The sequence below is a fragment of the Lampetra fluviatilis genome, chromosome 15, assembly GCF_964198595.1.
Source record: "Lampetra fluviatilis chromosome 15, kcLamFluv1.1, whole genome shotgun sequence".
NCBI classification, from domain to species: domain Eukaryota; kingdom Metazoa; phylum Chordata; class Hyperoartia; order Petromyzontiformes; family Petromyzontidae; genus Lampetra; species Lampetra fluviatilis.
The window spans coordinates 7,587,612-7,613,116 of NC_136289.1; the positions used below are offsets into that span (position 1 = coordinate 7,587,612).

A 25,505-nucleotide genomic window follows, 5' to 3' on the forward strand; every position below is an offset into this window, starting at 1 on the left:
ACCTCGACGCGCATGCGCAGATGGGCGTGTCTACGGTGGCGCGGAGGCGCGAGGGCGCGTCTGACGCACGTGGAACGCGTACGCGTAAATGGGCGCCCCCTACCTAATAGGGGCTGTTGTATGTACGGTATAAATATTAATTAATGCGTTGATTTAACTTCCCACGTTTCTTTTAATATTGTGTTTGTAATGTTGGTATCTCTATGTAGTAATACGCATTGTTTAAATATTGTAAATTACGTTTTTGTGTGAAAAAGGGTAACTTTAGATGCTGTCGGAACGAATTAAGGCTTTAACGTGTATATTCGTGGGTCTTTCTGTAAATTCACGGAGATAGGTTAAAATAAAATAACAAAAAAACTACGACGTTTCGATCGCAACAACACAAGCGGTCGTCTTCCTGTTATTTTCTTTGAACCTATCCACGTGACTTTACCGAAAGACCCAAGAATATGAATACCTGCAGTCACGAAAGCTTCAAGTCAACCTTTAACGTGTATTTCCTGTACTCGCTTAACGACCAGATCACTTAACGACCGGTTTCGTGGCACCAATTGCCGTCGTTAAGAGGGGTTCTACTGTAGATGTGGGCATTGTAAATACAGATCCGTACGTAGAGTCTTACGCTAAAGCTTGCTTGCGCATTTGGATAGTGCGAGTGAGAATCGATTCTTTGCCAGATACAGGATTTATACATGACACACAATTTTCATTAGCGTCGTTGTGGAGAATATAAATTAACAACATGTACCCTGTACATATCCCCTTTTCCGTATAAAAATCTAAAATCATTTTTATACGCAAATCATCGGCCCCACGGCCTTCTGGGAGTGCATAAATTCAGCTACATTTATTCACAACTAAACCATGGACCGGTTTCGACGCTTAGAGTTTCATGATACTTGTGTCATTACCAGAATCATCTGGCAGTTCAGCATCGATTCGAGCAAGCCTGACTCCGCTGATGAGACACTGAATATCGAAACCGGTCCAGTTTGCTTGGACACTATGTATTGTAGCTATGAAAGATGGGTCCCCTATTTAAGCGCCCAGCTGAATGTATATGTTGTGCTACTCGTGCCAAAATAAACCTTAACCTGTAGAAACCAAAGCCCATCACGCATTAGATGGCATGACACTCCAAGGTCCGCACATCAGGCAGTTTAAACGAACCCAAAGCGATTGAATGGCTCAATCACTTATAACTTAATCTTTAATAGTTACTTCATTTGGCCAACCTTCAACGCTTTGTCAATCAAACCAAGAGCAGGAAAAACCGCTCTCACCTGGACTTAATGAGCTGATGCGTCAGATAAGACGACGAGCAGACAGCATTGTGTCCTTAACACGCTGGCGTCGCTCTCTTTTCAAGCCGCACAACCAGTTGTGTGTGTATGCAAAATCTCAACTTAAGTCCATTAATTGATATTGGCCCAGAATCTGATCATGTGTGTAGTGTCAGTATACGCACGAGGTTATTGTGGACTGGGTAACACCAGCGTGTGCGCGCCCTGTTTGTACACAAGACTAACCTGTTCCACTGTTTTCATGTTTGCCCTTCAGCTCTGACGGATAGAAACGTGTGTACGGAGACGACGAATTCTAAACGTCTCAGCCGAACCTCGCTTGACACACGATATTCCATGCAATAGCCACAGCTCGGCGTCTAATGCCGCGGTGGGTAAGTTGTATAACCTACGGCCCCTTCCTTTGGGCAGAAGTTGCCCAGGCGAATCCGCTTGAGAAAGCCCCACCGCCACATGATGCCCAACACTTCGAAACGATTCGTTCATCCGTCACCGCAAGGATTCAGTCGCACTAAATCGATTCCTTTGGATTGCACTCTCATGGTGCTAATCTCTCATGAACACTGCTGTTGTGCGCATATGCGGGCATGATACTCTTATGGAAGCTCATTCATGCTAATCTCCCTCCCTAATCCATCTCTCCATAATCTCCCCCATTAACACAACTGACGTGCTTATGTCCGTGGATGGAATTCCTTTTCCAGCTCAGACCTCGCCTGCTTGCCCATCACCACATATATAATCTTGTTGTAACAGCTCTCTCGCTGGTGCAGCAGTTCTACTGCTGATTATATTTTTTCCGCCTGAGGACGAACGCTTGTGTTGCGATCGAAATGTGATTTCTTTTATTTTATACCTACGTGACTTTACCGAAATAACCAAAGAGTATGGAAACCCGACGTTTATAATTTCACACGTGCTCAGTCACACGGACGCCACTGCAATGCCAAACTTGTACGCGGGATGAACGAAACGTTATTCTCGCGTTTCGATTCGACGACGCTAATGTGTGTTTATGTTGTGGCCCCCAAAGGTATAATATGAAAGTCCTGTTTCGTCCCTCCATAAGGGAAAAGGCTCCCTCCCACCCCTTGTCTAAATTCACGAGGTAGAGGGGACCGATTGTAATATAAACTCTATCAAGGCACGCCTTGTATGGCGAGTTGTCGTGGCGTGTCATGTTACAAACATTATTATCCATCAGCAAGACTTTTAAAACGAGCCCGTCTCATTGACGCCCGTGAGTGACTCGCTGTAGTCTTTGTTATAGCACCTCCCGTAGTTTAAAGTTAACATTTGTCTTGTGTATATATACTCAACGCAGTGCATAGTTGCACTTACTGCCTCGGCACATGCCCGTGCGTGTCTGCCGTTGCTCAATGGATATTGCTTAGACTGAGATTGGAACACAAGATTGACGAATGTTACGGTACATTCAGTGTAATATAATTGTCAGTAGGTATTAGGCACATGCTTATCTTGCACGTATGAACACCTGGCAATTATATACGGGGTTCTTAAGACGTCCCCGTCCGTCCTTCCCTCTGGCCAGCCAGCAAATCTTACAAAAAAGTACTGTTGTATGAAATTCCAATAACAATGCACATCCTTTAGTCTATTCACTGCTGGATGAAGGCTTCTCTTTGCCGTGTCGGCCATGGGGGGGGGGGGGGGGCTTTGACCATACTTCACCACGATGATGAAGGGAAGACAGTGAAAAATGTAACTCGCTACTGATGTTAGCCGTGGCCGGGAGTCCAACTCAGTTTTGCAGGGTTCATAGCGCGCAGTCTGCAAGATGTTTTGTCACCGCTCAACCCTCGGTGTAATACATAAATGATATGAATATAAAATTTCGATTTAAAGCTTTCGTGACTGCAGGGATTCATCTTCTTGGTTCTTTCGGTAAAGTCGTAAATTGTATTTTATTATGTTTTATTTTGTATTATTTTATTATTTCCCTTCTACGTGACTTTACCGAAAGAACCAAGACGATATGAATATTGTATTATTATTCTTTTTATTTTCACCTACGTGACTTTACCGAAAGAACAAAAGAGTATGGATCCTTGCAGTCACGAAAACTTCAAATCTAGAATTATTGTATGGTGATGAATATTGACGAACGTAGTTATTGTAACACGTAAGTTGTGTTTATTATTCATAACGGAGCGAATGATTAAGTTATGCATTACTATGTAATATTGCGTCGAACTAAGACCCATATCGTGAAGAGACGACCTTGCCTATCAGTTCAGAAGTTCACCAACATTGATGAATGCCAGGTCTGACCGCTGATGAGAAACCGTGTGTCGAACCCGGCCGTAAGTTTTCTTTTCTTGAACCAATGCTGATGATGCATTAGCAGAACACTGTGTACAACATGTATCTTCTTTCACGTGGAGACGGATATGTGAACGAGACATTGCAAATGTATTCATTAATAAGTAGGATGATTTAAATACGAGTATTCACCCTTCGCCTGTATCTAAGCACGCTTATGACTTGATTGTATCAGTTAAGCCCCGACGCAGCGGTCCCACACGACGCTGTGTTCAATTCCCCGATCACGGATAACATCAGTGGCGAGTGATATCTAAATCGCTCATGGGCCACTGCCCTTAACCAACCCGAACCGACCAGAATGGTGAAGTATGGTCGTGTACACCAACAGCTCGCACGACTAACACGACGTGAGGAGGCCTTCGCGTCAACGCCGTAATTATAATATATATTGGGGGGGGACACATCCCAATATTCAAATATGCTCAAAATGCCCCCCCCCCCCAATATATTGCTATAAAAGAGATTTCTGTTTATATGATTGTGGTTATGGTTGTAGTTTATTAATCCCTAATCTCTGCCATTACATACAATGAAACAAGAAAAGGTTAAAAAAAACAGAGCAATGTAATACAATACACTATTAGACATTATTGTAAAAAAAAGTCCATCCTGTGTGTTCGTGAATTTTTTAATATTTTAGGCAGGAAATGGCAGGAAATTCGTTTTCAATTTTAGATATTTTTCTGGGGGGGGGACCCCCAGACCCCCTGGAAGATTTGGTCCCCCCCAATGTTGACTCCATGGCTACGGCCTTGCTTTGCGTCCAGCAGTGGATTGACGAAGGGCTGTACGTTATCATGAAGCTGATATAAAGATAATGTTCTGATGTTCTATCAATTACGTTGGCCATAGTATTAATGTACGACGTAATTCTTACCCGAAATGAACTGACTATAGACTCTACACGTACATTTTCAGCTTGTTTAACCTAATCAGCATGCATATGCATTGACATTAGATTTCAATTACAGTAATTGCTCATGTTTACCAAATCAGATGCGATCCCATTGAGATGCATTGCCCTTTTTGGCGAGGGAGTTCCCTATTTACAAATAAACACACACCCCGATCTTGATAACATTTAAGAAACACAGCAGAGGCAGACAGGTCGGTGGTAGACGAGGTTGAAAAGCAAAAGACAAAGATCCCCCGTGTAGTCTGCATAGAGTGTTGGGCCAAGTGCTGTTCGCGAGTAGCACCTATGAAGGCCGGCACGGCACACGAGGGGGTTGGGTGGCCAGCACCACGCCCGGCCGCCTTTGTCTCCCCAGTGGCGATGTTTACACCCACACCCAGGTACTCATTTGAGGCTGAGTCGACCTAGAAGATGCCCAGGACCCGGCTCGCCGGGTTTGTAGCCGTAGCGCGTTAACCACTACACTGCATACTCTTAGGTTTTTTCGGTAAGTCACGTATTATTTATTTTTTGATTATTTATTTTTACCTACGTGACTTTTCCGAAAAAACCTAAGAGTATGAATCCTTGCAGTCACGAAAGCTTCAAATCTAGAATCACTACACTACACACAGATCTAGAGGAGGTGTTGTGTGCCATTTCCACGCCCGGCCACCTTTGTCTCCCCACTGCTGGTACAGTATTCATACCTCGGCAGGTATTAGGGGAGGCCCAATGACACGTTCTGACACCACTTGTCACCGATGGTAGCCGTGGTAGGGATTTGAACCCAGGTGGCCGTGGCTTGTTGCGCAATGCTAGAACCACTGCGCCACAAACAGATGCGCAGAGCCTTTACAATTCTGTTGGCGAGCACCTATTAAGGCATCTCTCTGTTGTCCCCATTGCTGATATTTTTGACGCACCGCACCAGGCACTTGTGTTGTTGTTGCTCCGGGGACCGGCAGATCGACGATCGATGTTCGATCGACGCGTTGATAGTATTCACCGTGATTTCTCGCTTAGCAGAGTTGGCCGGCAACGATCACACACACCCACCCTGACACACCACCTTAAACGCTCATTAAAATTACAATAAGCCGTTGCTTTGCATCTTTACATCAGCCACACGAAAGAAAGTCATTTGAGACGAGGTTGGTTTCAGAGAAGGTCCAGGACCGGTTCAGGAATCACTCGCTTCTGATGCCACCCGTGGCCGAGAATCAGAAGCGCGCAAAGACAAAGACCCCCCGTGTAGACTTAACAGACTGGCGGGTCAAGTGCTGTTACCTTACAGCACCTATGAAGGCCGGCACGGCACACGAGGGGGTGGGTGGCCAGCACCACGCCCGGCCGCATTTGTCTCCCTAGTGGCGATGTACTCATTTGAGACATAGTTGACTGGGTGTGGGAGGCCCAGGACCGGTTCAAATATTCACCACTGTTATTGATCGTGAGCGGGGAATCGAACTCGGGTCGCCCGAGTTCGTGGCGCAGCGCGCTAACCGCTGCGCCACCGCTCACATACATACACACGCACACGCACCTGTTATCAACTAGCGGGCAGGGGGGGGGCGAGCGAGATAGGCTTTTGTGGGGTGACGGGGGATAGTTTTGGGGGTTGGGGCTCGCTGTGTGTTTGCGTCAATAGTCAATAACTGGGTAATAATTGATGGAGCAGAGCGCCAGGGCGGGCGACCAAGCGGGTCCCTCCTTGCGCGCCGCTCAGTAGCGGGGAATGCGCACGCGAGGTGGAGGTGTGGGCGTCAGGTATTGGGCACTGATGTTCACGTAACGTTATCTTACGAAGGGTTATGGTGGCAGGTATTTTTACAGGGGCACGCACGCACGCACGCGTCACGGACTGGTATTAATTCAGGGTTGTTCCTTAAAGCACTCACCACGCACGAATAATAGAAGCGAGACACGTTTTTGTTGCGCGGTTGTTGGAGGGCGCGCAATCCAACGCAGGTGAGCACTTCGGTGCACACGCACCTGTGCCTGTCAACAAAGTGGACAACTTAGACCATGGATATTTGATGCGTTCTGCGCGCTCGCCGATGGGACAATGACAACGTCAAATATCACACCGCTGGTCTGCCTCTTCCTGCTGCTCCACCAGCCTCACCACCGGCATGTCCACGCCAAGCCATCGGACGGCATGAAGGCTTGGGAGAAGTTCAGCTCGGGTTCCACCACGTCCCCTCCAGCCGACGAGGTGCGATTCCCCGAGGGCTTTTCGTGGTCCGTGGGCACGGCCGCCTACCAGGTGGAGGGCGCCTGGGACGCGGATGGCAAAGCCGCCTCCATCTGGGACAAGTTCACACACGGGCACCCAGAGATGTTCGATGGCTCCAGCGGGGACGTGGCGAGCGACGGCTACCACCACGCGGAAGAGGACGTGGAAGCGCTGCGTTGGCTCGGCGTGAGCCACTACAAATTCTCCATCTCGTGGCCTCGGCTCCTGCCCAACGCCTCGGCGTCAGAGCCCAGTGCGGCAGGGCTGCGCTTCTACAACGAGACCATCGACCTGCTGGTGCGCGCAGGGATCCGTCCCGTGGTCACCCTCTACCACTGGGACCTGCCGCAAGCCCTACAGGAGCGCCACGGCGGGTGGCTGAGTGAGGCCACGGTGGACGCGTTCGCGGAGTACGCAGAGTTCTGCTTCCGAGCGTTCGGGGACCGCGTGCACACCTGGTTCACGGTTCACAACCCGTACGCGGTGGCGTGGCACGGCTACGGGAGCGGCACGCACGCGCCCGGGATCAGAGACCCCGGCATCTCTCCCTACGTGGTGGCTCACAATCTCATCAAGGTGGGTGGGGTGGGGTCGGGGGGAGGGTTGCATGCCATACATCCACCACCATCGTGATCATTATCCATGAAATGTAATTATTCTTAGCACAGCATGTGTCTAAGTACATGCGCATAATGCGATCTCCACGTCTCTGTTGTATACATCACATCATCGCATAGTCTATAGGTCCATGTGCGTGTCATACGATTATACAATCACTGTTATATGCACAATCACGTATAACATGGCATATGATCCCACAATCCCACGTGTACATATCACGCATCTTCCATACACATCCTTGTACGCAGTGTATATATCAACAGTGTAACACGTCCTTGCATAGATCACAAAATTATCATACAATCACTTACGTCCATGGATGTATCGTATGCGCATTCCATTCCCCACATCCTTGTGAATGTGCACTTACATGGGATGTAATACACCTCCACGTCCTCGGAAACACCATAAAATGTCAGGTGTCATCATATGAACTTGTAGTCTCTAAGGCAATGTACTCATCGGCTAATGGAATATAGACGATCTGAACTCGGCAATAGATTAACATCTATCGATGTGCTAGAACGGCTGTTAAGCCGAACTTTACGACTTTCGCTTGGAAAATCATAAAACGAAACTTTCTAAAAAACGATGTCAACTATTTTTTATTTCACCAGGTAAGGCCCACTGAGCTATATAGCTCTTTTTCAGATGCGACCTGACCACAAATGATAGCCTAATGAAGTGGCTTATCACGTGGAAATTGATAGCAACCAAATACTCTAAATGCATGTTGATTCTAAACGTGGAGGGAAAAACCGGAGGACCCGGAGAAAAATCCACGCGACCACGGGGAGAACACGCACACTCCAAAAATACAGGTGTCAGGGTCTGGATCGAACCCACGGCCTCCTGCATACCAGGCGAGGTAGTCAACATCTCGCTACCTTGGCGCTCCAATCACAGCACAGAGGTTGATTGGTCTCACTCGCCGGGCAGCGTAAGCCAAAAGTTCCTTCCTCAATTTACCATCCCTGGAGTACGGGTGATGATAAAAACCGTAATGTTGGGTCGAGATAACACAGAGAGAGAATGTGCCTGGTTCAGCGCTCCACATATTGTATAATTTATATAAAAGTATATGCAAGTCTACGGTAATTGTCCTCGCATTGAAATGAGACTTGGGTTGGTCGTTGTACTGAGCCTATAGCGAAAATTCCGGATTCCTATGATGGATGACCATTCTTGACTTTGCAGAATGTGCAACTCAGCCGTACAGATTCTCTGCGCACAATTGTGCATTGCTCATCTGTCACATATGCACATAAACATAACACTTACAATACTTATAACAATCATGTAATGCACAGTAACGTAATAACACTATGTGGGGGGGGGGGTGAACTGAGGTGGTGGTAGATATGTTGAGGAAGGTGGGTGCGTGGGACAGGAGGGAAAGGGAGTCAGACTCAGAATCTTTATTTAGGCTGGGGGAATCCGATGAGCTATGAAGCTCTTTTTCACAGATGTCCAGATTGAGTCTTCGTATATAAAGTATATGACAAACCAATATATTTTTTGTTGTTCAAGTAAAAAGCAAAAGCATCAAAAACATGTTTCTTTTAAAATCAAAAACATATCGAGGGAGGACAACACTTAAGGAAATTGTCCTTATTTATAGTTCAGAATAGAATATTGTACAAACGACACGACACGTAACAATGTGAGAATCACAATCATGACCCAGAATTGTCATCATCCATTCAATCATGGGCTGGAGATTGTTATATACGTGGAGGTCATCTGTTCATTGTCTGGAGGTCGTTTTTGACCTTAAGAGATGTCAGGCCAGTTATCAAGTCTCACCAATTCCTCCTCCTCCAATATTTGAATATTTTCCAGAAATCTTTACTCCATCGTAACCATTATCTAGTATGAGGTGACCTCAAGTTCGTTTCCTTTCACTCAATGTAGGACCAATCCCTCCAGGTTGTCTCCGTCTCTTCTATTTACGCATCCAAAATATCCCCAACTTCCTGCAATTATGTTTAATAAGTTATATGGCTTTCAAACCTGCACCAACACGTAAAGATGTGTTTTTTTTTTCAGTCCATAAAAGCCGCATGTGAGAGACCTCTCCTAGAAAAGCACTGCCTTTGCACAGATTCTCGCCTGTCGTTTAAGGCTAACCGACGGTCACTCTGCGACCTGCGATCCCGCATCTCTGTCACAGGCGCACGCCCGTGCCTACCGCATCTACCAGCGCCACTTCAAGCCCACGCAGGGCGGCGAGGTGTCGCTGGTGCTCGGCTCGCACTGGGTGGAGCCGCGAGGAGGCAGCCACAGCCCCAACGCTGCCGCCGGCGACGGTGGAACCAGCGCATCCAATATCGTCGCGTGCCAGCGCTCGCTCGACTCGGCGCTGGGCTGGTTCGCACGGCCCATCTTCCATGACGGCGACTACCCGGCCAGCATGCGCAACGAGCTCGGCGCGCGTCTGCCCACGTTCAGTCTGTCCGAGCGGGACGAGGTGCGCGGCTCGGCCGACTTCTTCGCACTCGCGTTCGGCCCCACCAACTTCGAGCGGCTGGAGGTGGCACGGCGCGCAGGGCAGGAGGCGGCGTTGCGGCTGAGGCCTCTGCTCAGCTGGGTGTCACTCGAGTACGACCGGCCGCGCATCGTGCTCGCCGAGAGCGGGTGGTTCTCGGATGGCGATGGGGGCACGCGTGACACCGCCAACATGTACATGCTCAAGAGCTTCCTGAACGACGCCCTGCGAGGTAGGGCAGTGTCATGCATCGAACCTCCTTAGTGCGGTTGGCTACGTACGGTGCGAAAGATGCTCAATGTACATGCATGCATATTCGTGTCACCGCTGTCATCATCATCACCATTATCAAGGTGGTGGGGTGTGCCTCAGAGGTCAGAGTGCTGAGGTTGCAACGTTGATTTGCTAGGTTTGATTCAAGATTTCAGCTGCCTGCGTTTTTACCAGGTTCTAAAGTGTGCTGAGCTGAAGGCATCAGTCCGGTTGTACGCTTAATTAAGCAAAATCAACATTCCACGAAGAAATATCAGTTTGAATGGTATTTCATCATGTGGTGAACATTTCTGTCTGTAGCAAGGCAAGTGGGAAATTGCAGTGAATAAGAGGTCACTTGAAGAAATTTTAGAAAGTTCCACGATATCTCCTTCTACTGACCGTTTTCTAATGTTATGGAATTTGTTTTAATCTAATAACATGATGCCAATAGCACGTTTTGGTAAAAATTTGGGGCATAAAATCCCCATCATCTTCTTCATCAGTCACAACAGCAAAACTCTAGCAGATGAGCAAGATGATCCATAATTGGTTTATTTTGGGATAGATCGTGTGGCGTTAATAAAATCGAATTGATCATGAAAGCCTTCATATAAAATTATATGTTTGAGGAAACTGGAATGCCAACTCAAGTATTGTTTATGAATGTTTCAGGTCACAGCAATTCCTTACTTGAACGAGCTGCCGTGTCACTTTCATTCGTATTTCATAATTATTACCATCATCTTACTCTTTTTCAATAACAGCAGGCCTCACTGTTGATACCAACAACTGTCTGGCTCGGTACCAATTTTATACTTTTGATTGTAACAAGTAATAATTTGGTTACAGGAGTAACTTGTTGATTTGTTATACCTATGTTGGTGGTTAAGGATGAACCTTTTCTTTTTTTAAGAATAACCATAGCAAGGCCCTCTAGCTGAGTCTTCTGGGTCAACAGGTTTGATTAGTTTACCCAAAATAAAATTAACAGAAGTGCCGCCAAATACAACAGCGGTTGTGCAATTGGCAGGCTGGTCCCCAACATCGTCACGTGGAACTGCCACCACTGACTGATGCCTTTCAATCGAAATCAGTATCAGTACCACCTCGTGCTTTTCGTTAGTGTCAGCACACTGACACTGTTTCAATGACGGGAAGCGTTCAACTGCAACACACAGCGCGGCAGAACGAGGCCTGGAGAGAATTGGGTGATCGCCACGGCTTTGCCCCGGCTCAATATTATCGTTCAGTGAGGCAATTAATTAGATTCTGGCAACCGTCAGACTCTCCAGGAGCAAGTAATAACTTACAAAGCTGCTGCAAGCGCTTTCTAACCTACATCATGGAATAGCCTACCCACCACTGCTTGTCAAGGAGTCCTCTCTGGCAGTCAGATCGAGACCAATCTAAAGACGTTATACTTATTCAGAAAAAATCTGTAGACAAACAGCATCCTTTAATGGCTTTGCTTGAAACGTAGACAGCACTTTGTAGTAGTTACTATTGTTACTACTACTAAGCCATTATTAAAGTGTTTTCTCCATAGGCAAATATATGATAACAAATGGTTGTTCGGGGACGCCTGTGGCGCCCCTCACAACCACTTACGGCCTTCGGCCAGGAAAGCCACACGAACGACGCATTCACGCAAGCACCCGATGCTCCGTTTTGAAGTTGTAAAATGAAACATCTTTGAATTGTATTATCTTTTGAATTAGAAAATTGTATTTCTTAATTAAAAGCTTATATCATTTTACATCTGGAAGACTTAATTGAAAACGACATTTCGTGTGAATTTTCTCTCGTCGTTAAGTAGATGGCCTTGCTGGGGGTTCGGTTCGATGCAGAATTTCACCTGTTTGGGATTGCGGGATCGAGATAAGGCGACACAGCTGCTGGCCGTGCGAGAAAACCGCCGTCTGCAGATCGATTCCAACGTCATCGAACGTCTGTCCCTGCGCCTCCGTCGTTCATGCAGGGGGCGCGTAGGTTTGCAGCGCCCCCTGCATGAAAACGACGGAAAGTGCAGCGTTCATCATAGATAGATAAAGTTGTGCGCTTATATATAATGTCCTGATATTCTTTGGGACTTTTCTTAATACTTTATGAAGCGCAATGTAAATAATAAAATGATGGTGATGCCACTGATGGTGCTGCTCTGTGGCTGACTGTGCTGTAGATCAGTGGTCTTCATTGCAAGGCCCGCGGGCCAGGAGACAGCCCCTGTTGGCCTTTAGTGCAGCCCCTGATGTGCGGCCACTGACAATACACAAATGTGAAAACACCACATCGTGCTGTCAAACCCAATGGTATAAAATGCGTGGCGGACCTCACACTGAAAATTTGTGAAAAACAGTGCTGTAGATGATGCCGGTGATAAAGCCGTTGCCACCACCGATGATGATGATGATGCAGCTCACACGGACCCCTGTTACCCTGCAGCCGTGCGCGAGGACGGGGTGAGGCTTGAAGGCTTCACAGCCTGGTCGCTGCTCGACGGCTTCGAGTGGGGCCACGGCTTCCGGCTGCGGCGCGGCCTGATGCACGTCGATTTCACGTCGCCCGGACGCGCGCGCCGGCCCAAATCGTCGGCGCAGCTCTACCGTCAGGTCATCGCCCGCAACGGCTTCCCCGAGCCTGAGCCGCCCCTGTACGGCACGTTCCCCAGCACCTTCTCTTGGGGAGTGACGGAGGGCATCGTTGAGGTGAGCGTGTGGCAAAAAAAATGATAGAATGGTGATCCCCCCCCCCCGCCGCCGAATCCGTGACATTTCATGGAATTGCTGCGGGAGGGCAAATGGTTACATGCATATCAATTGTTACATAATCCACCTGTGCCCTTTACTCAAGACTGGAAAAACTGAGGCAGAATTGTATAGCTTCCACAGCCGGAGCCACGAGACACCGCTTGCTTCAGCCCAACCACACCATTCCTCATTACCTAATTTGAGACTCTTTCACTATAAACCGCTGATGGTAATTTGGCAATTAATGTCTTAATGGTGACAGTAGATAATCCCTGTTCTCATCCTGGACCCCCACTTCACCAACACACACGGACCAGGAAGGTGAAATATGGTCAGATAACCCCTATAACCGACATGGTATGGGGAGGCCCTCACCCAACAGTCGATGGAGAAAGGAATGAATATCATATTCATTTCTATAGTATATTGATGTAAGATGAATATGAAATATATTTAAGTTGGGGAGGCTTTCATCTAGCAGTGGATTGATCATGGCTGATGATAATGGTCACCAAAATACGTTCTAAATAATCTACGTAAATTGCTTCAAATAAAGACGTTTTAAGGATACCCATGAGTTTTCAAAACGATATCAAGTTGGACATTCAACCGAGATGTGGCCATACGTATTAAAAAAAACAAGTTAAATGAACTATGCACCCAAATGCCACATTTACAGATGTCAGGTGTAATTTATTACGTAACTGGCACCAGCGTTTATTGGGTTGTTGTGCAATTTTACCGCCTCGATATCTGTTAATTTCTTACAAGGTTTACTGGCAGGCTACGAATCATGGTTTTGATATGATGCAATGAAACTTTTAACAACACGACAAGAATCACATGGGGCTTTTAAGTATCTGCCGAATGTAAATCTACTCGGAGACAGCACAACCTCCGATTAGCACAGTTGGCTACGTATAGTGGAAAAGAAGTTCAATATACATACAGTGTAAACATATAATGTAGTGTACAATGGTAGTGTACACTCCAGGCAGAAAAATCGTGCGGCTGATCTTCATTGGGAACACCGCGTGGCCTGGGACCCTCGAAGGGACGCTTGGGAAACAAGATGGAAATAACACGGCACCGCGTGTGTTCAGTACAGTTACAATGCAGTACAATTACGATGTGTTCAGTACAGTTACGATGCAGTACAATTACTATGTGTTCAGTACAGTTACGATGCGTACAGGAATATCGCAGTTAACCGCGAATGGTTGAGCCACAGGGGCGCCGATTGGTGAACTGTGCCTCAATAAATTTGTCGCGAAGCTGCAAAAAAGCAATAACTGAACCCGCGAGAGGAGGGGAGGTTTTGCTGTATTCGGTAATGCGGGTATAGTGGCTGATATATTTTACAGCCCTGAATCAATCCACTGCTGGATGAAGCCCTCCCGGTGTCACAACTTCGTCATGCTGGTCAGCGTGTGTTGGGGGAGTTGAGGGCCAGGATCAGTTCAGATGTCACTCGCCACTGATGGTAGCCGTGCCTGGGAATCGAGCTCGAGTAGCTGGGTTCATAGCAGAGCGCACAAATCGCTATGCCACCGCTCTACCCATCATTTCAACTTCCAGCTGTGATACCTTCAGAGCTGGACCGTATGTGCATGGCACCAGATAATTAACATGACACAAAGTAGATGTTTCTAAAAACAGCATGGCACTAAACATGTTACGCTTTTACATGAAAACATTTCAAAGTGCATTATTCATTAACCTGTCTCCTTCACAGGCAGACAACCGCGTAGACAGAGGGAGTTCACAGACTGATTGGTGGCGTGGCCCAGCCAAAGATATTTGCCTAACAAAAGGAGAAAAATGCTTGGCTGCTGACCTGCGCTGTGATACCCAATTGTGATGTTTATCAGCACGTGGCATCAAGACCAGCCCTGCCGTTATCAAGCACACAGAGGCTCATTAAACAAGGGTGGCTGCCTCTCCACTTACCTGCACATAACTCTTTGCATTTGGGATTAATCCGAGAGCTCTAAGGCAAACTGTGCAGACCCAGAGGTGCGCAGACATTTTCGATTTTTTTTCTACTCGGGAGAGAGAGAGCGGAATGTTCGCTGCCTTCTGCAGTGGAAATATTCCAAGAATGCAGAGGACTCGAACAAAGGCTTTGCAGTGCTATCAGAAATTAATTTATTGAGATTGGCCTTGCTTGGTATGTCGACAAAAAAAGGCTTGGCACTGCAAACGCTTTAAAAAAAAACGATCATTGGCCTCCAGCACAGGTTTCTGTATGGCGGTCAATAGACGGGGAAGGGGGGGGATGTAGCCTGTTGGCCAAGGCCTCCCAAACACTGTGATGACATCGATGAGTTCCTGAACAAACTTATTAAATCCAGACAAAACACCCGTAATTGAGTTTAGTGAGCTGGTGATCTGAGCATCATCACCAATGACTGCACGTGAAAACGATTGCATTATAATGTTGTTTTTACGTGGTTTGGCTAAATTCCAGCTCCAAACACTGCCGTTTGATTGACAAGCGATGAACACTCTTTGCAGGGGAAATTAAAGGTGTGCCCCTAGTGTCGATATGGAGGCCTATTTAATTAACTTTTAAGTTAGTTCTGTCATGTCTTCTTCCTGGGCTATTCTCTGCACAGGGTAATGCATTGCTAAGCCCCAGAGTTTTGAGATTTTGCAACATTCTTGATTTGAAGCTTTAGTGACTGCAGGAATCCATACTCTTTGGTTCTTTCGGTAAAGTCACGTAGGTATAAAATAAAATAAATCACGACGTTTCGTGCGCAACACAAGCGTCCATCAGGTGAGAAAGCATGGTCTGCTGCTGAGGCAGACTGTTTTAAAAGGTTTGAAATGGGTGTAGCTCAAGGGTCATATATGCGACATGACGCCAATAGCACGATTGGAATGCAATTGGACAAAATCATGTTAAAGAACGTTATATACGAAGCATATTATCACTTGCAAGGTATCCATCCCGCTGGAGTACTGCTTCAAAAATCAGATGTCGGACTCCCCTATTGATTGTAGCACTCATTTACTTCCACTTGCTCTGTATTCCTCCCGAACAAAACGCATGCGGGGAAAGCACTGCGCTGATGCAGTAGGCAAGCAGGCAAGCGAGCATGCTTCACGCACGTGCTTTTTATCCTGCTCCAGGTGGAGGAGTCCCCTTCGTCGGTGCAGTTTGCCGACACGAGCGTCTACCGATGGGACGTCCACCACTCGGGGAAACTGCTGCAGCTGCCGGGCCTCAAGATGCAACCGCGTCCGTCGCAGTGTACCGACTTCACAAGCATCAGGAGCACCGTGAGCCTACTGCGGCGCACCGGCGTCACAGCGTACCGCTTCTCGCTCAGCTGGTCTCTGCTGCTGCCCTCAGGCGACCCCGGGAGGCCCAACCACGCCGCACTGCGCTACTACCGCTGCCTCGCCACCGAGCTGCGGCAACACGCCATCGAGCCAGTGGTTACGCTGTACCACCCATCGCACCGCCACGTGGGCCTCCCCCGGGTCCTGAATGACGCCGGTGGCTGGCTCAATGTCTCCGCGGTGGAGGCGTTTGCGGCGTACGCGCGCCTCTGCTTCGGCGAGCTGGGCGGTGCCGTGCGCACATGGCTGACGATCAACGAACCCAGCGCGGCCGCTCACGCCGAGGGCAGCCCTGGCTCCGCCTATGCCAGGGCTCACAACCTGATCCGGGCACACGCTCGGGCCTGGCGGGTCTACGACGTGGAGTTCCGTGCAGAGCAGGGCGGCCAAGTATCCCTGGCACTGCGGGCCGACTGGTACCAGGCGGCCGACCTGTTCGCGGGCGAGGACGCCGCCGCCACTGCCGAGCGCGCCATGCTGTTCGACCTGGGCTGGTTCGCGGAGCCGATTTTCGGCACGGGGGATTACCCGCAGGAGGTGCGCTCTTGGATCGCCCGTCGCAGGCAGCTCAACCTCACAGAGTCACGGGTGCCGAGCTTCACGGAAGAGGAGAAGGCGGCCGTGCGGGGAGCATACGACTTCATCGCACTCAACCACTTCACCACGAGGCTGGTTCTGCACGATGAGAAGCCAGGCTCGAGCCAAGAGGTCGACCGCGCCGTGAACATCATCAAGGTTTGTGCCCAAAACTCAGATGCCGTGTGGACTCCCTCACCATTCCACTTTGTAGCGTCACGGCCCAGCGCATCCACTCAGTGTGTTGCCAACTCTTCAAAGTGGAAAGTTGCCAAACAAATCTCAAAAAGTCACTAGGTATCATTAGATCAACCCTTCTAAAGTAATCAAAAATATCACTAGACAATTTAGCAAGTATTAAACAAAGCAAACTGATAGATAGTCAAAACACATATTGGTAATGACATCACTACACAATATACCAAACATTAAATATAGTAAATTGATAATGGGACCTCCCTTGCCGGTATCAAATATTAGAATAGGTTTTACCCTTTCTGGCAATAAAACAGGTGTTAAGATGTTAAAACACCAAACTGAAACCTTTTGCAAGGAATAAAAAAAACATGCTCATAGTATGTTTTTTTGTTTGCATGTTCACCACAAGTATATGTGGTTAATGCAGACATGATTCCTCGAAAAAGGTTTCAGTTTTAATTTTTAACATCTTAACACCTGTTTTATTGCCAGAAAAAGTAAAACCTATTCTTATATAGTAAATTGATATAGAATCCTTAATGCGCACCGGGGAATCACTGCTAAATCTACAGTGTCCTCATCACAGAAATTTTCTAGATTTGTCACTCATAGCTTTGGCAAATGCTTTTTCTAGGGAAACCAAAATAGTCGCTAGATGTAGCGACAAAATCGTCAAGCTATTGACGCTGGTCCACTAAACCCAACCCAGTTACTGGTTTGGAGTCATCGTTGCATAAAGCCCGTCCGAGTAAGTGGCCATCGCCAATGACACGGTCCTCCTGGGATGACTAGCACGGTTGGCTATGTACGGCGCGACATAAGTTCAACATCTTCTTGGTGCTTTCGGTATAGTCACGTAGAAGGGAAGTAATAAAATAATAAAAATAAAACATAATAAAATAATTCTCACGACGTTTCGGCCACAACGCCTGAAGACGCTGTCGCCTCGACAGACCTGGTTTTCACCTGAGGACGGCTGCTTGCGTTGTGGCCGAAACGTCGTGAGAATTATTTTATTATGTTTTATTTTTATTATTGTATTACTTCCCTTCTACGTGATGACTTTACCGAAAGAACCAAGAAGATGAATCCCTGCAGTCACGAAAGCTTTAAATCGAAATATAAGTTCAACATTCATACATACAGGTACATGACCTCTCCCTGGCAGGACATGACATGGTTGCGGTCGGCGGGCGGGCTGGCAGTGGCGCCGTGGGGGCTGCGTGCGATGCTGGGGTGGGTGGCGCAGCGCTATGGATCCAGGGGCGCCGTCATCCTCGTCACCGCCAACGGTGTGGACGACCGGGCCCCCTCGAACGACCGCTTGAGGGTGCTCTACCACCAGCGCTACATCAACGAGATGCTCAAGGGTAATGCGGAATGAACGACAACGATCGCTCCTGTCGATCGCACCCTCATTAGTGCTGCTTGTTGCTGGCCGTATGGGCCTGTGCTCAACGAATGTGATAAAAAAAATTACATAACAAGTATAACCCGTAAAAACAAAGTTCTTCACTATAAATCCTTTATATGCGTGGCGGCTAGACTCCTCTCGTCCTCTGGCTTGAGATGGCTGCCACCTATGGGTCAGATGATTGCATCGCATCATTAAGCAATTGGTAATTAAATATAATATTTTTGTCCTAAAAAGTGTAAAATTTTGGAAAAAAATGTTCACGAACATTAATTGTCACACACAACGAGTCTGTGTGGAAAATGTCAGCTCGATTGGATCACGGGAAGTGGGTTAAAAAACGACCGAAAGATTTGCACGGTCCTAAGCAAGCAAGCGAACTTAATATAAAGGATTTAAAAATCAAAGCTTATCCCAGCGTGAGGGTTGAGTGGTATTAATCTCCCAAGTATCACTTTGCTGGAGTTAATTATACTATTAATGTCGTTATAATCGATCAATAAAATACTTTTGCACTCACAATACGTGCATCAAATCATGCGTGTGATCATATATTATTTACAACATATGTAAATGATATGCAAACATTATCTTTATACTATTGAAACAGACAGAACAAAGGAAACAGATGGCACAGACAGCACTGTCCTACTTATCAGACAGAACAAACGAGACGAAAAGAATGTGACTCTTGAATTGAGTCGTGACCTCATGTCATGAATTGTGGAGTGATGAATCATTGCATGCGCATAGCTACAACTGTGATATACATGTGAAGCTATTTGTCAATCCACCGCTGGATGAGAGCCTCCCCACGCCATGTGGGTTGTGGTGGTTAGTTGGCCATACTACACCAAGCCAGTCAATACATGTTGCCAAAGGTGGAGAGCAAAGATGTAAGGGTACCGAAGTACAGTACAATCTAAAGAAATAGAGAAAACGTTTAAATTCAAAGCTTCTACTTGTCTTCCACCAATCTCAATACTGTACACTAATTAAATGCGTTAACCTGCTCTGTAAGATACAGAGCCATCGCTTTCACCTTCGTCAATCAACTGTTGAGAAATAAGTACGAGGCTCGTTATCAATGAGTTCGTTATTTTGAAAAATCACAAATTAGTTCGTTATTTAGAAATGAATCACAAATTAGTTCCTTATTTAGAAAAATCACAAATTACTTCATTACTTAGAAAAATCACAAATTAGTTCGTTATTTAGAAAAATCACAAATTAGCTCATTATTTAGAAATGGATCACCCTGTATTTTTTCCTCTCTGCCAGGATAGAAGGGCTAAAGGCCAAAACGTCGCTTTCTGTATACGTTTTCCTGTTTCGGGCAGTGTTATTGATGCATGCGTTAAGTCTTTGTTACGTGACCCTTTATCTTCTTGTTGGTATCATCGTCACCGTCTGCAGCGTACCGGCTGGACGGGGTGCGCGTGGGCGGCTACTTCGCGTGGACACTTCGCGACAAGGTGGCCCCGCTCTCCGGACTCTACGCCTCCCCGTACTACGACACGGCTGCCAAGGCCTCGCTGGGGCGGTACCGTGCCACCATCGCCGCCAACGGCTTCCCGGAACCGGCGGGGGTCAGCGACATTGGCGACGACGATGGGGCGACCTCGCCCGGCGGGACGCCACAAGCTGGCACCTTGTGCCCGGCCTGTTTGTTCTTCCGAGCGAAGGGGCACGTGGTGTTCTTCTCGAGTTGCCTGCTTTCCAGCGCGCTGCTGCTCGTCATCTTCTGCGTCTACCGACGCAAGCGACGGAAACTCTACCCGTCGCTCAAGCGAAAGGAGAACTCCTACTGTGCTTAGTTGATGAATGGCGTTGTAGAAGAGAGGGGAAGGAGAGATCACGTGTGGATAATATGAAACAAATATCACTGCTGTGCTGTAGAACAGTTACAATTTATTTAAGAGATTATCGACAAAAGTTCTTAAAATTTTATTCTGTTTGAATTTGTTATGCTCAGGGTGATACAGTACTAAGGAAATAATTGCTATTTGTAACGATTCACCCACCGCCTCGTCCCAGCTTGGTGAGAATTGTTACAATTTGGGATTGCGGTTCGATCGAAAAACTAATTATTTTCAGTGTAGTTTTTACTGTGTTATTCCTATAATTTATTTTTTTAATCTTACGTGTCAAGTTTTTATCTCACTCAATTAGCCTAAATGTAATGTTAATATATCATCCGCACATAATTTGCCCTTAATGTGTAAATGATAATTTCTTACACACACAATTCGATGCCCGTATCGTGAGCACACAAATTGTTTCACGTTGACCAAGCAACGGGTCGTTACATGCCTAATCAGTACGCAGGGTTTCAACATTGTGTTCGGTGAATGCTACACGTGCTTTGTAAAAAAAAAGACTAATAAAACTAGCACAGTGACACAGGTAATTGACATAAAACACACACGTTGTTCACGCAGTCACCACTAGTGGGACTTTCATTCCTGGGAGCTCAAGTCCACATATCGACTTGGCCCATCACCCCACCAGGGTCAGTACACTTAGCATCACCTCTGATGCCTGTGGCTATATCATATGGACGGACCCGTGCCCATCATCATCATCACAATCCATGGGTAGATAGCCCGTTGGTGTCCACTGCACATTTCGTCATGATGGGCCACTGAACGAAATGTGTAGTGGCCCATCGCAGGGATGTGAACTTTCCATCCATTTCTCAGAAGTGCCAATTGAGATAAGTACCGCCTAGCACTCGTTCGAGCACGGAAACACTTTAGACTCTTGGTTCTATTTTTTTAAGTTATATATTTGTCATTTGTGTACTGTATTTATATTTCATTTTCGAGTGTGCTGTGTTAAGGGAGTACAAGACCAACACTGCTTGTTAGTTGGAACACTCAAGTGAGCGTTATGTCGTCCATTCTAACAACGTTTAATTACATATGTTTGACAATACTAGCTTAATAAGAGATACTTATTTAATATTATAAGTCGTGAGCGGCTCACGGATGTATTGATTTTACAAAGGGCTGCCTGTGGACACTCCTAAAGTAACAAGTGACACCCTCTCGCTATCGATTAATATTCTTTATGAGTAACATTGGCTACATTAAGAAAAACTGTTATCCATAAATAGTTTAACACGTAGGCTTTCGCGACCAATATTATTCATAATCAACGTTTTTGGGTTAGATCGCGTTATTTATAAATGTGTCGTAACCCTCCACCACCCGACACGGCCAATCAGCAAAAAAGTGTCACGTTGACAAAAGACAAATAGTTCACTGCTTTAGCCCACCGGTGTGTTGAAGAGTGAATCCACAACATTTACAGTTTTTGAGTACGACGTTTCGCTGGTAATTACATCCAGCATCATCGGGCAATTCTGTGGATTCACTCTTCAACACATCGGTGGGCTAAAGTAGTGAACTATTTGTCTTTTGTCAACGTGACACTTTTTTGCTGATTGGCCGTGTCGGGTGGTGGAGGGTTACGACACATTTTTAAATAACGCGATCTAACCCAAAAGTTTATTATGAATATCCATAAATACTTTACTGAGTGTAAATATCAAGTACACATGTAGATTGTATATTAAAAGAGCTGTTTATAGATATGCGCTGGTGTATATCGTTTTGTACAATAAAAATATGTGCAATATTATAAGACATATTCTGTACATGTGCAAAAAAGTACTGTAAATGTAACATCTGGCAGATTGTTGTTATCGATGAGTACAATAAACATTATGCCTTCTGGCAGTATTTGTCTCATGATATTTCACTGGGTATAATGTAGACTCCGTGTTGTACTCAGGTGGCGATGGAATGTCTCCATTGCGTAGTTATTGCTGGCTCTTTAAGTTACACGGTGGTAGGTGCAATACTTCCAAATCAAACAGTCTGCAAATACTGGCAAGCGTCCTAACAAGAAAAAAACATTATTTAATTACTATATTAGTGTACTCTTTGGTTCTTTCGGTAAAGTCACGTAGGTAGAAATAAAATAAAATAAATCACGACGTTTAATCGGAAGACTGGCGCTTGTGTTGCGTTCGAAACGTCGTGATTTATTGTATTTTATTTCTACCTACGTGACTTTACCGAAAGAACCAAAGAGTATGGATTCCTGCAGTCACGAAAGCTTCAAATCAAGATTATATTAGTGTATTTGCTATTCTTCCAGCTGATGTTGTTTTCTTGGACGACATAAACCACATTGTGGGAGTAACAGAGGTCAACTTTAGTGTTAAGATTTGACGGGTGCTTGAGGTAGGAGTAATGTCCGTGTTAGACAACTATTTTTTATTTTACCAGGTTAGACCCACTAAGGTAATGTGGCTTTTTTCAGAAGCGATAGCGCAACTAAGTGGCTTATCGCGTGGAAATGTATAGCAGCCAAATACTCTAAACGCGTGTTTCTAAATGTGGAGGGGAAAACTGGAGGACCCGGAGTCAAATCCACGCGACCACGGGGAGAGAGAGACACGCAAACTCCAAATATACAGCAGCAGGCGTCAGGGTCTGGATCGAACCCACGGCCTCCAGTATACAAGGCAAGAGAGTTAACAATGTTAACATCTCGCCACCGAAGTTACGTAAAGTTCCCATTCAGCACGAGGGGGCGCTCAGTGCTAGAGAATGACAAACTGCAGCAGAGTCCAGGAACGTATTTTTCAAAGGGCGTGAAACGCAACGGCTGATTAAAGGTCCACTTTAGTCAGTGGGGACTTTATTAAGGCATATTATTAGCTTGTGTTCATGTACTGCAATAACAATGAACCCATAGTGGAACTCTCCCTGCAGAACTCTTATTGCTACGAAGTAGGCTTTTGCACTGGAGTGTCGTGCAAGAATAAAGTTATTACCAGTACTCTTAGGTTTTTTCGGTAAAGTCACGTAGGAAAAAAAAATAGAAATAATAATATTATTATTTGGTGGGCTAAAGCAATAATTTTATTATTTTTATTTATTTAATCTTTTTTTACCTACGTGACTTTACCGAAAAAAACCTAAGAGTATGAATCCTTGCAGTCACGAAAGCTTCAAATCTAGAATTATTACCGATAATTAGTGCAAGCCGCTAGTTATGAAAGGATCAAAAGCCTGGACACTGACACAACACGTTGGAACAAAAATGTGAAACGTATGCATATAAACACAGAGAGGAGCGTGCTTGGATTTTGACTGAGACACAAAAATGGGAATAAACTCGTCGGGGATACAAATGAGAGCCATCATCATATTGAGTGGAAAGGAAAATAAGAAGGCTTGGGCAGGACACATAAGGAACGGTCACCGCCGATGGATGGAACAAGTTGTGGAATTCCAGATTAAGGAAAACAAACTGATGAGATAATTTCAAGTGCATGCGTGAGATGTATGGTGTCAATTCTAGATTTGAAGCTTTCGTGACTGCAAGGATTCATATTCTTAGGTTTTTTCGGTAAAGTCACGTAGGAAAAAAATTAAAATTAATAAAAGTAAAATAAAAATTAAATTAAAATCACGAGGTTACGGAGGCAACACAAGCATCCGTCTTCAGGTGTAACCTTCACAGCACTTGATACAGCTATCGTGCTGTGACGGTTCCACCTGAAGACGGAAGCTTGTGTTGCCTCCGAAACGTCGTGATTTTTGTTTTATTTTACTTTTATTAATTTTAATTTTTTACCTACGTGACTTTACCGAAAGACCTAAGAATATGTATGGTGTCATCACAAGACCTGTGCACGGCACGAGGAGGCGGTCATCCAGCAGTGGATAGAAAATGGCTATTGACGATGGGTGTAAACTGAACCCAAAGACACATTGCGCCTCGTTCGAAGCTACACTCGCGCACACTGACACGTGAACAAGAGTGGTTTGGCAAGAACACCGCCGTGTCAAATCCCCCTGTTTCAGAGTGACAATCTAAGAATTATACGGAGGCGTCCGCGACAAATTCCACACAATTTAAAGAAAACCATAACCTTCTACCCGTGTTCCCCCCAGGGCCCAGCGCCTCAGTCAAACCTCGCACCGGCATGCAGACGGAGCCTGCTCCCTAGCTGCTCATTCCTTACCCACAGTACAGCAACAACAACAACAACATCTGGACGCTGTATAACGGGATTGTCCCTACATCACTGTTTAAGGGGGGGGGGGGGGGTGGCATTGCCGGTGCCCCCGTGTGTGTGTGTGTGACAAATATCTGAACAGGTCCTGAATCTCCCCGTAGGTTTGATTCAGCCTTACATGAGTACCTGGTGCGGTGTGTAGACATCGCCACTGGGGACACGGAGTTGGCAGAGCTGGTGCTAGCCACACCACCTGTGTTGGTCTTCATAGGTGCTCGCTAACAGCACTTATTCCAAAAATCTGCTTAGGCTATAAGGGGGATCTTTGTCTTCGTGACAAATTGCATTGGCATGGATCGTAGCAGAGTCAGCTACAAAGCACATACTTAGAAGGCTAGAGGCTGTGGGTTTAGTGAGTGGGCGAAGCATGGGACATGTCAGTCAGCGAGGTATGTTCTCTGGGGTATTTGTCCTTCTGCCTATATTCTGCAACATAATATATCTCTCACTGGCCAAGGATGGGAAAGATGGGACATTTATTTATAACGGCACAACATCCATATAAAGCATTTGGGAGAAAGAAACATACACTACGTTGAGAACAACATTGAACATAAATATTTATTCCAAGGTTTCTGAGAAGCGCATGAAAATCTGATAATGGTTCAACTCTCCTCTTCAATTTGTGGACAGCATTGTTATTTATACCCAATTGGGGCACCCATTGGGAGAGCTTGGCTACACATACAAATACAAAGCAGATATTTTAAAAAACGTGAACGCTTAACTCGCATGGGATATCGGTTAGAATTTAATTATTAGGAAGCCACTGGAGCTATGCCATTTGAAATATAAATTGAAAACTCATTTCTTTAGAACTGCTTTTTGTATTTTGTTTTTTTTTGTCCTTCTCCCGCACCTCCGAAGAGCACGGTTGGCTACGTACGGCGCGAAAGAAGTTCAACGTACAATATTTGAGTTAGATTTCTGCCTATTAAAAAATGTTAGTGGTGAGTGATATACAATAT

The 25,505-nt window shown here is 46.0% G+C and overlaps 1 protein-coding gene across 1 annotated transcript; it reads left to right on the plus strand.

Annotated features, from left to right (window-relative positions):
• The first annotated feature begins 20 nt into the window (after positions 1–20).
• On the plus strand, positions 21–20,278 carry KLB (klotho beta). The gene is made up of 7 exons (XM_078863404.1): positions 21–78; positions 6,525–7,363; positions 9,582–10,128; positions 12,594–12,856; positions 16,037–16,984; positions 18,192–18,393; positions 19,854–20,278. The coding sequence occupies exons 1-7, from the start codon at positions 21–23 to the stop codon at positions 20,252–20,254; spliced, it is 3,258 nt and encodes a 1,085-aa protein (XP_078719530.1). The 3' UTR covers positions 20,255–20,278.
• The last annotated feature ends 5,227 nt before the right edge of the window (positions 20,279–25,505 follow it).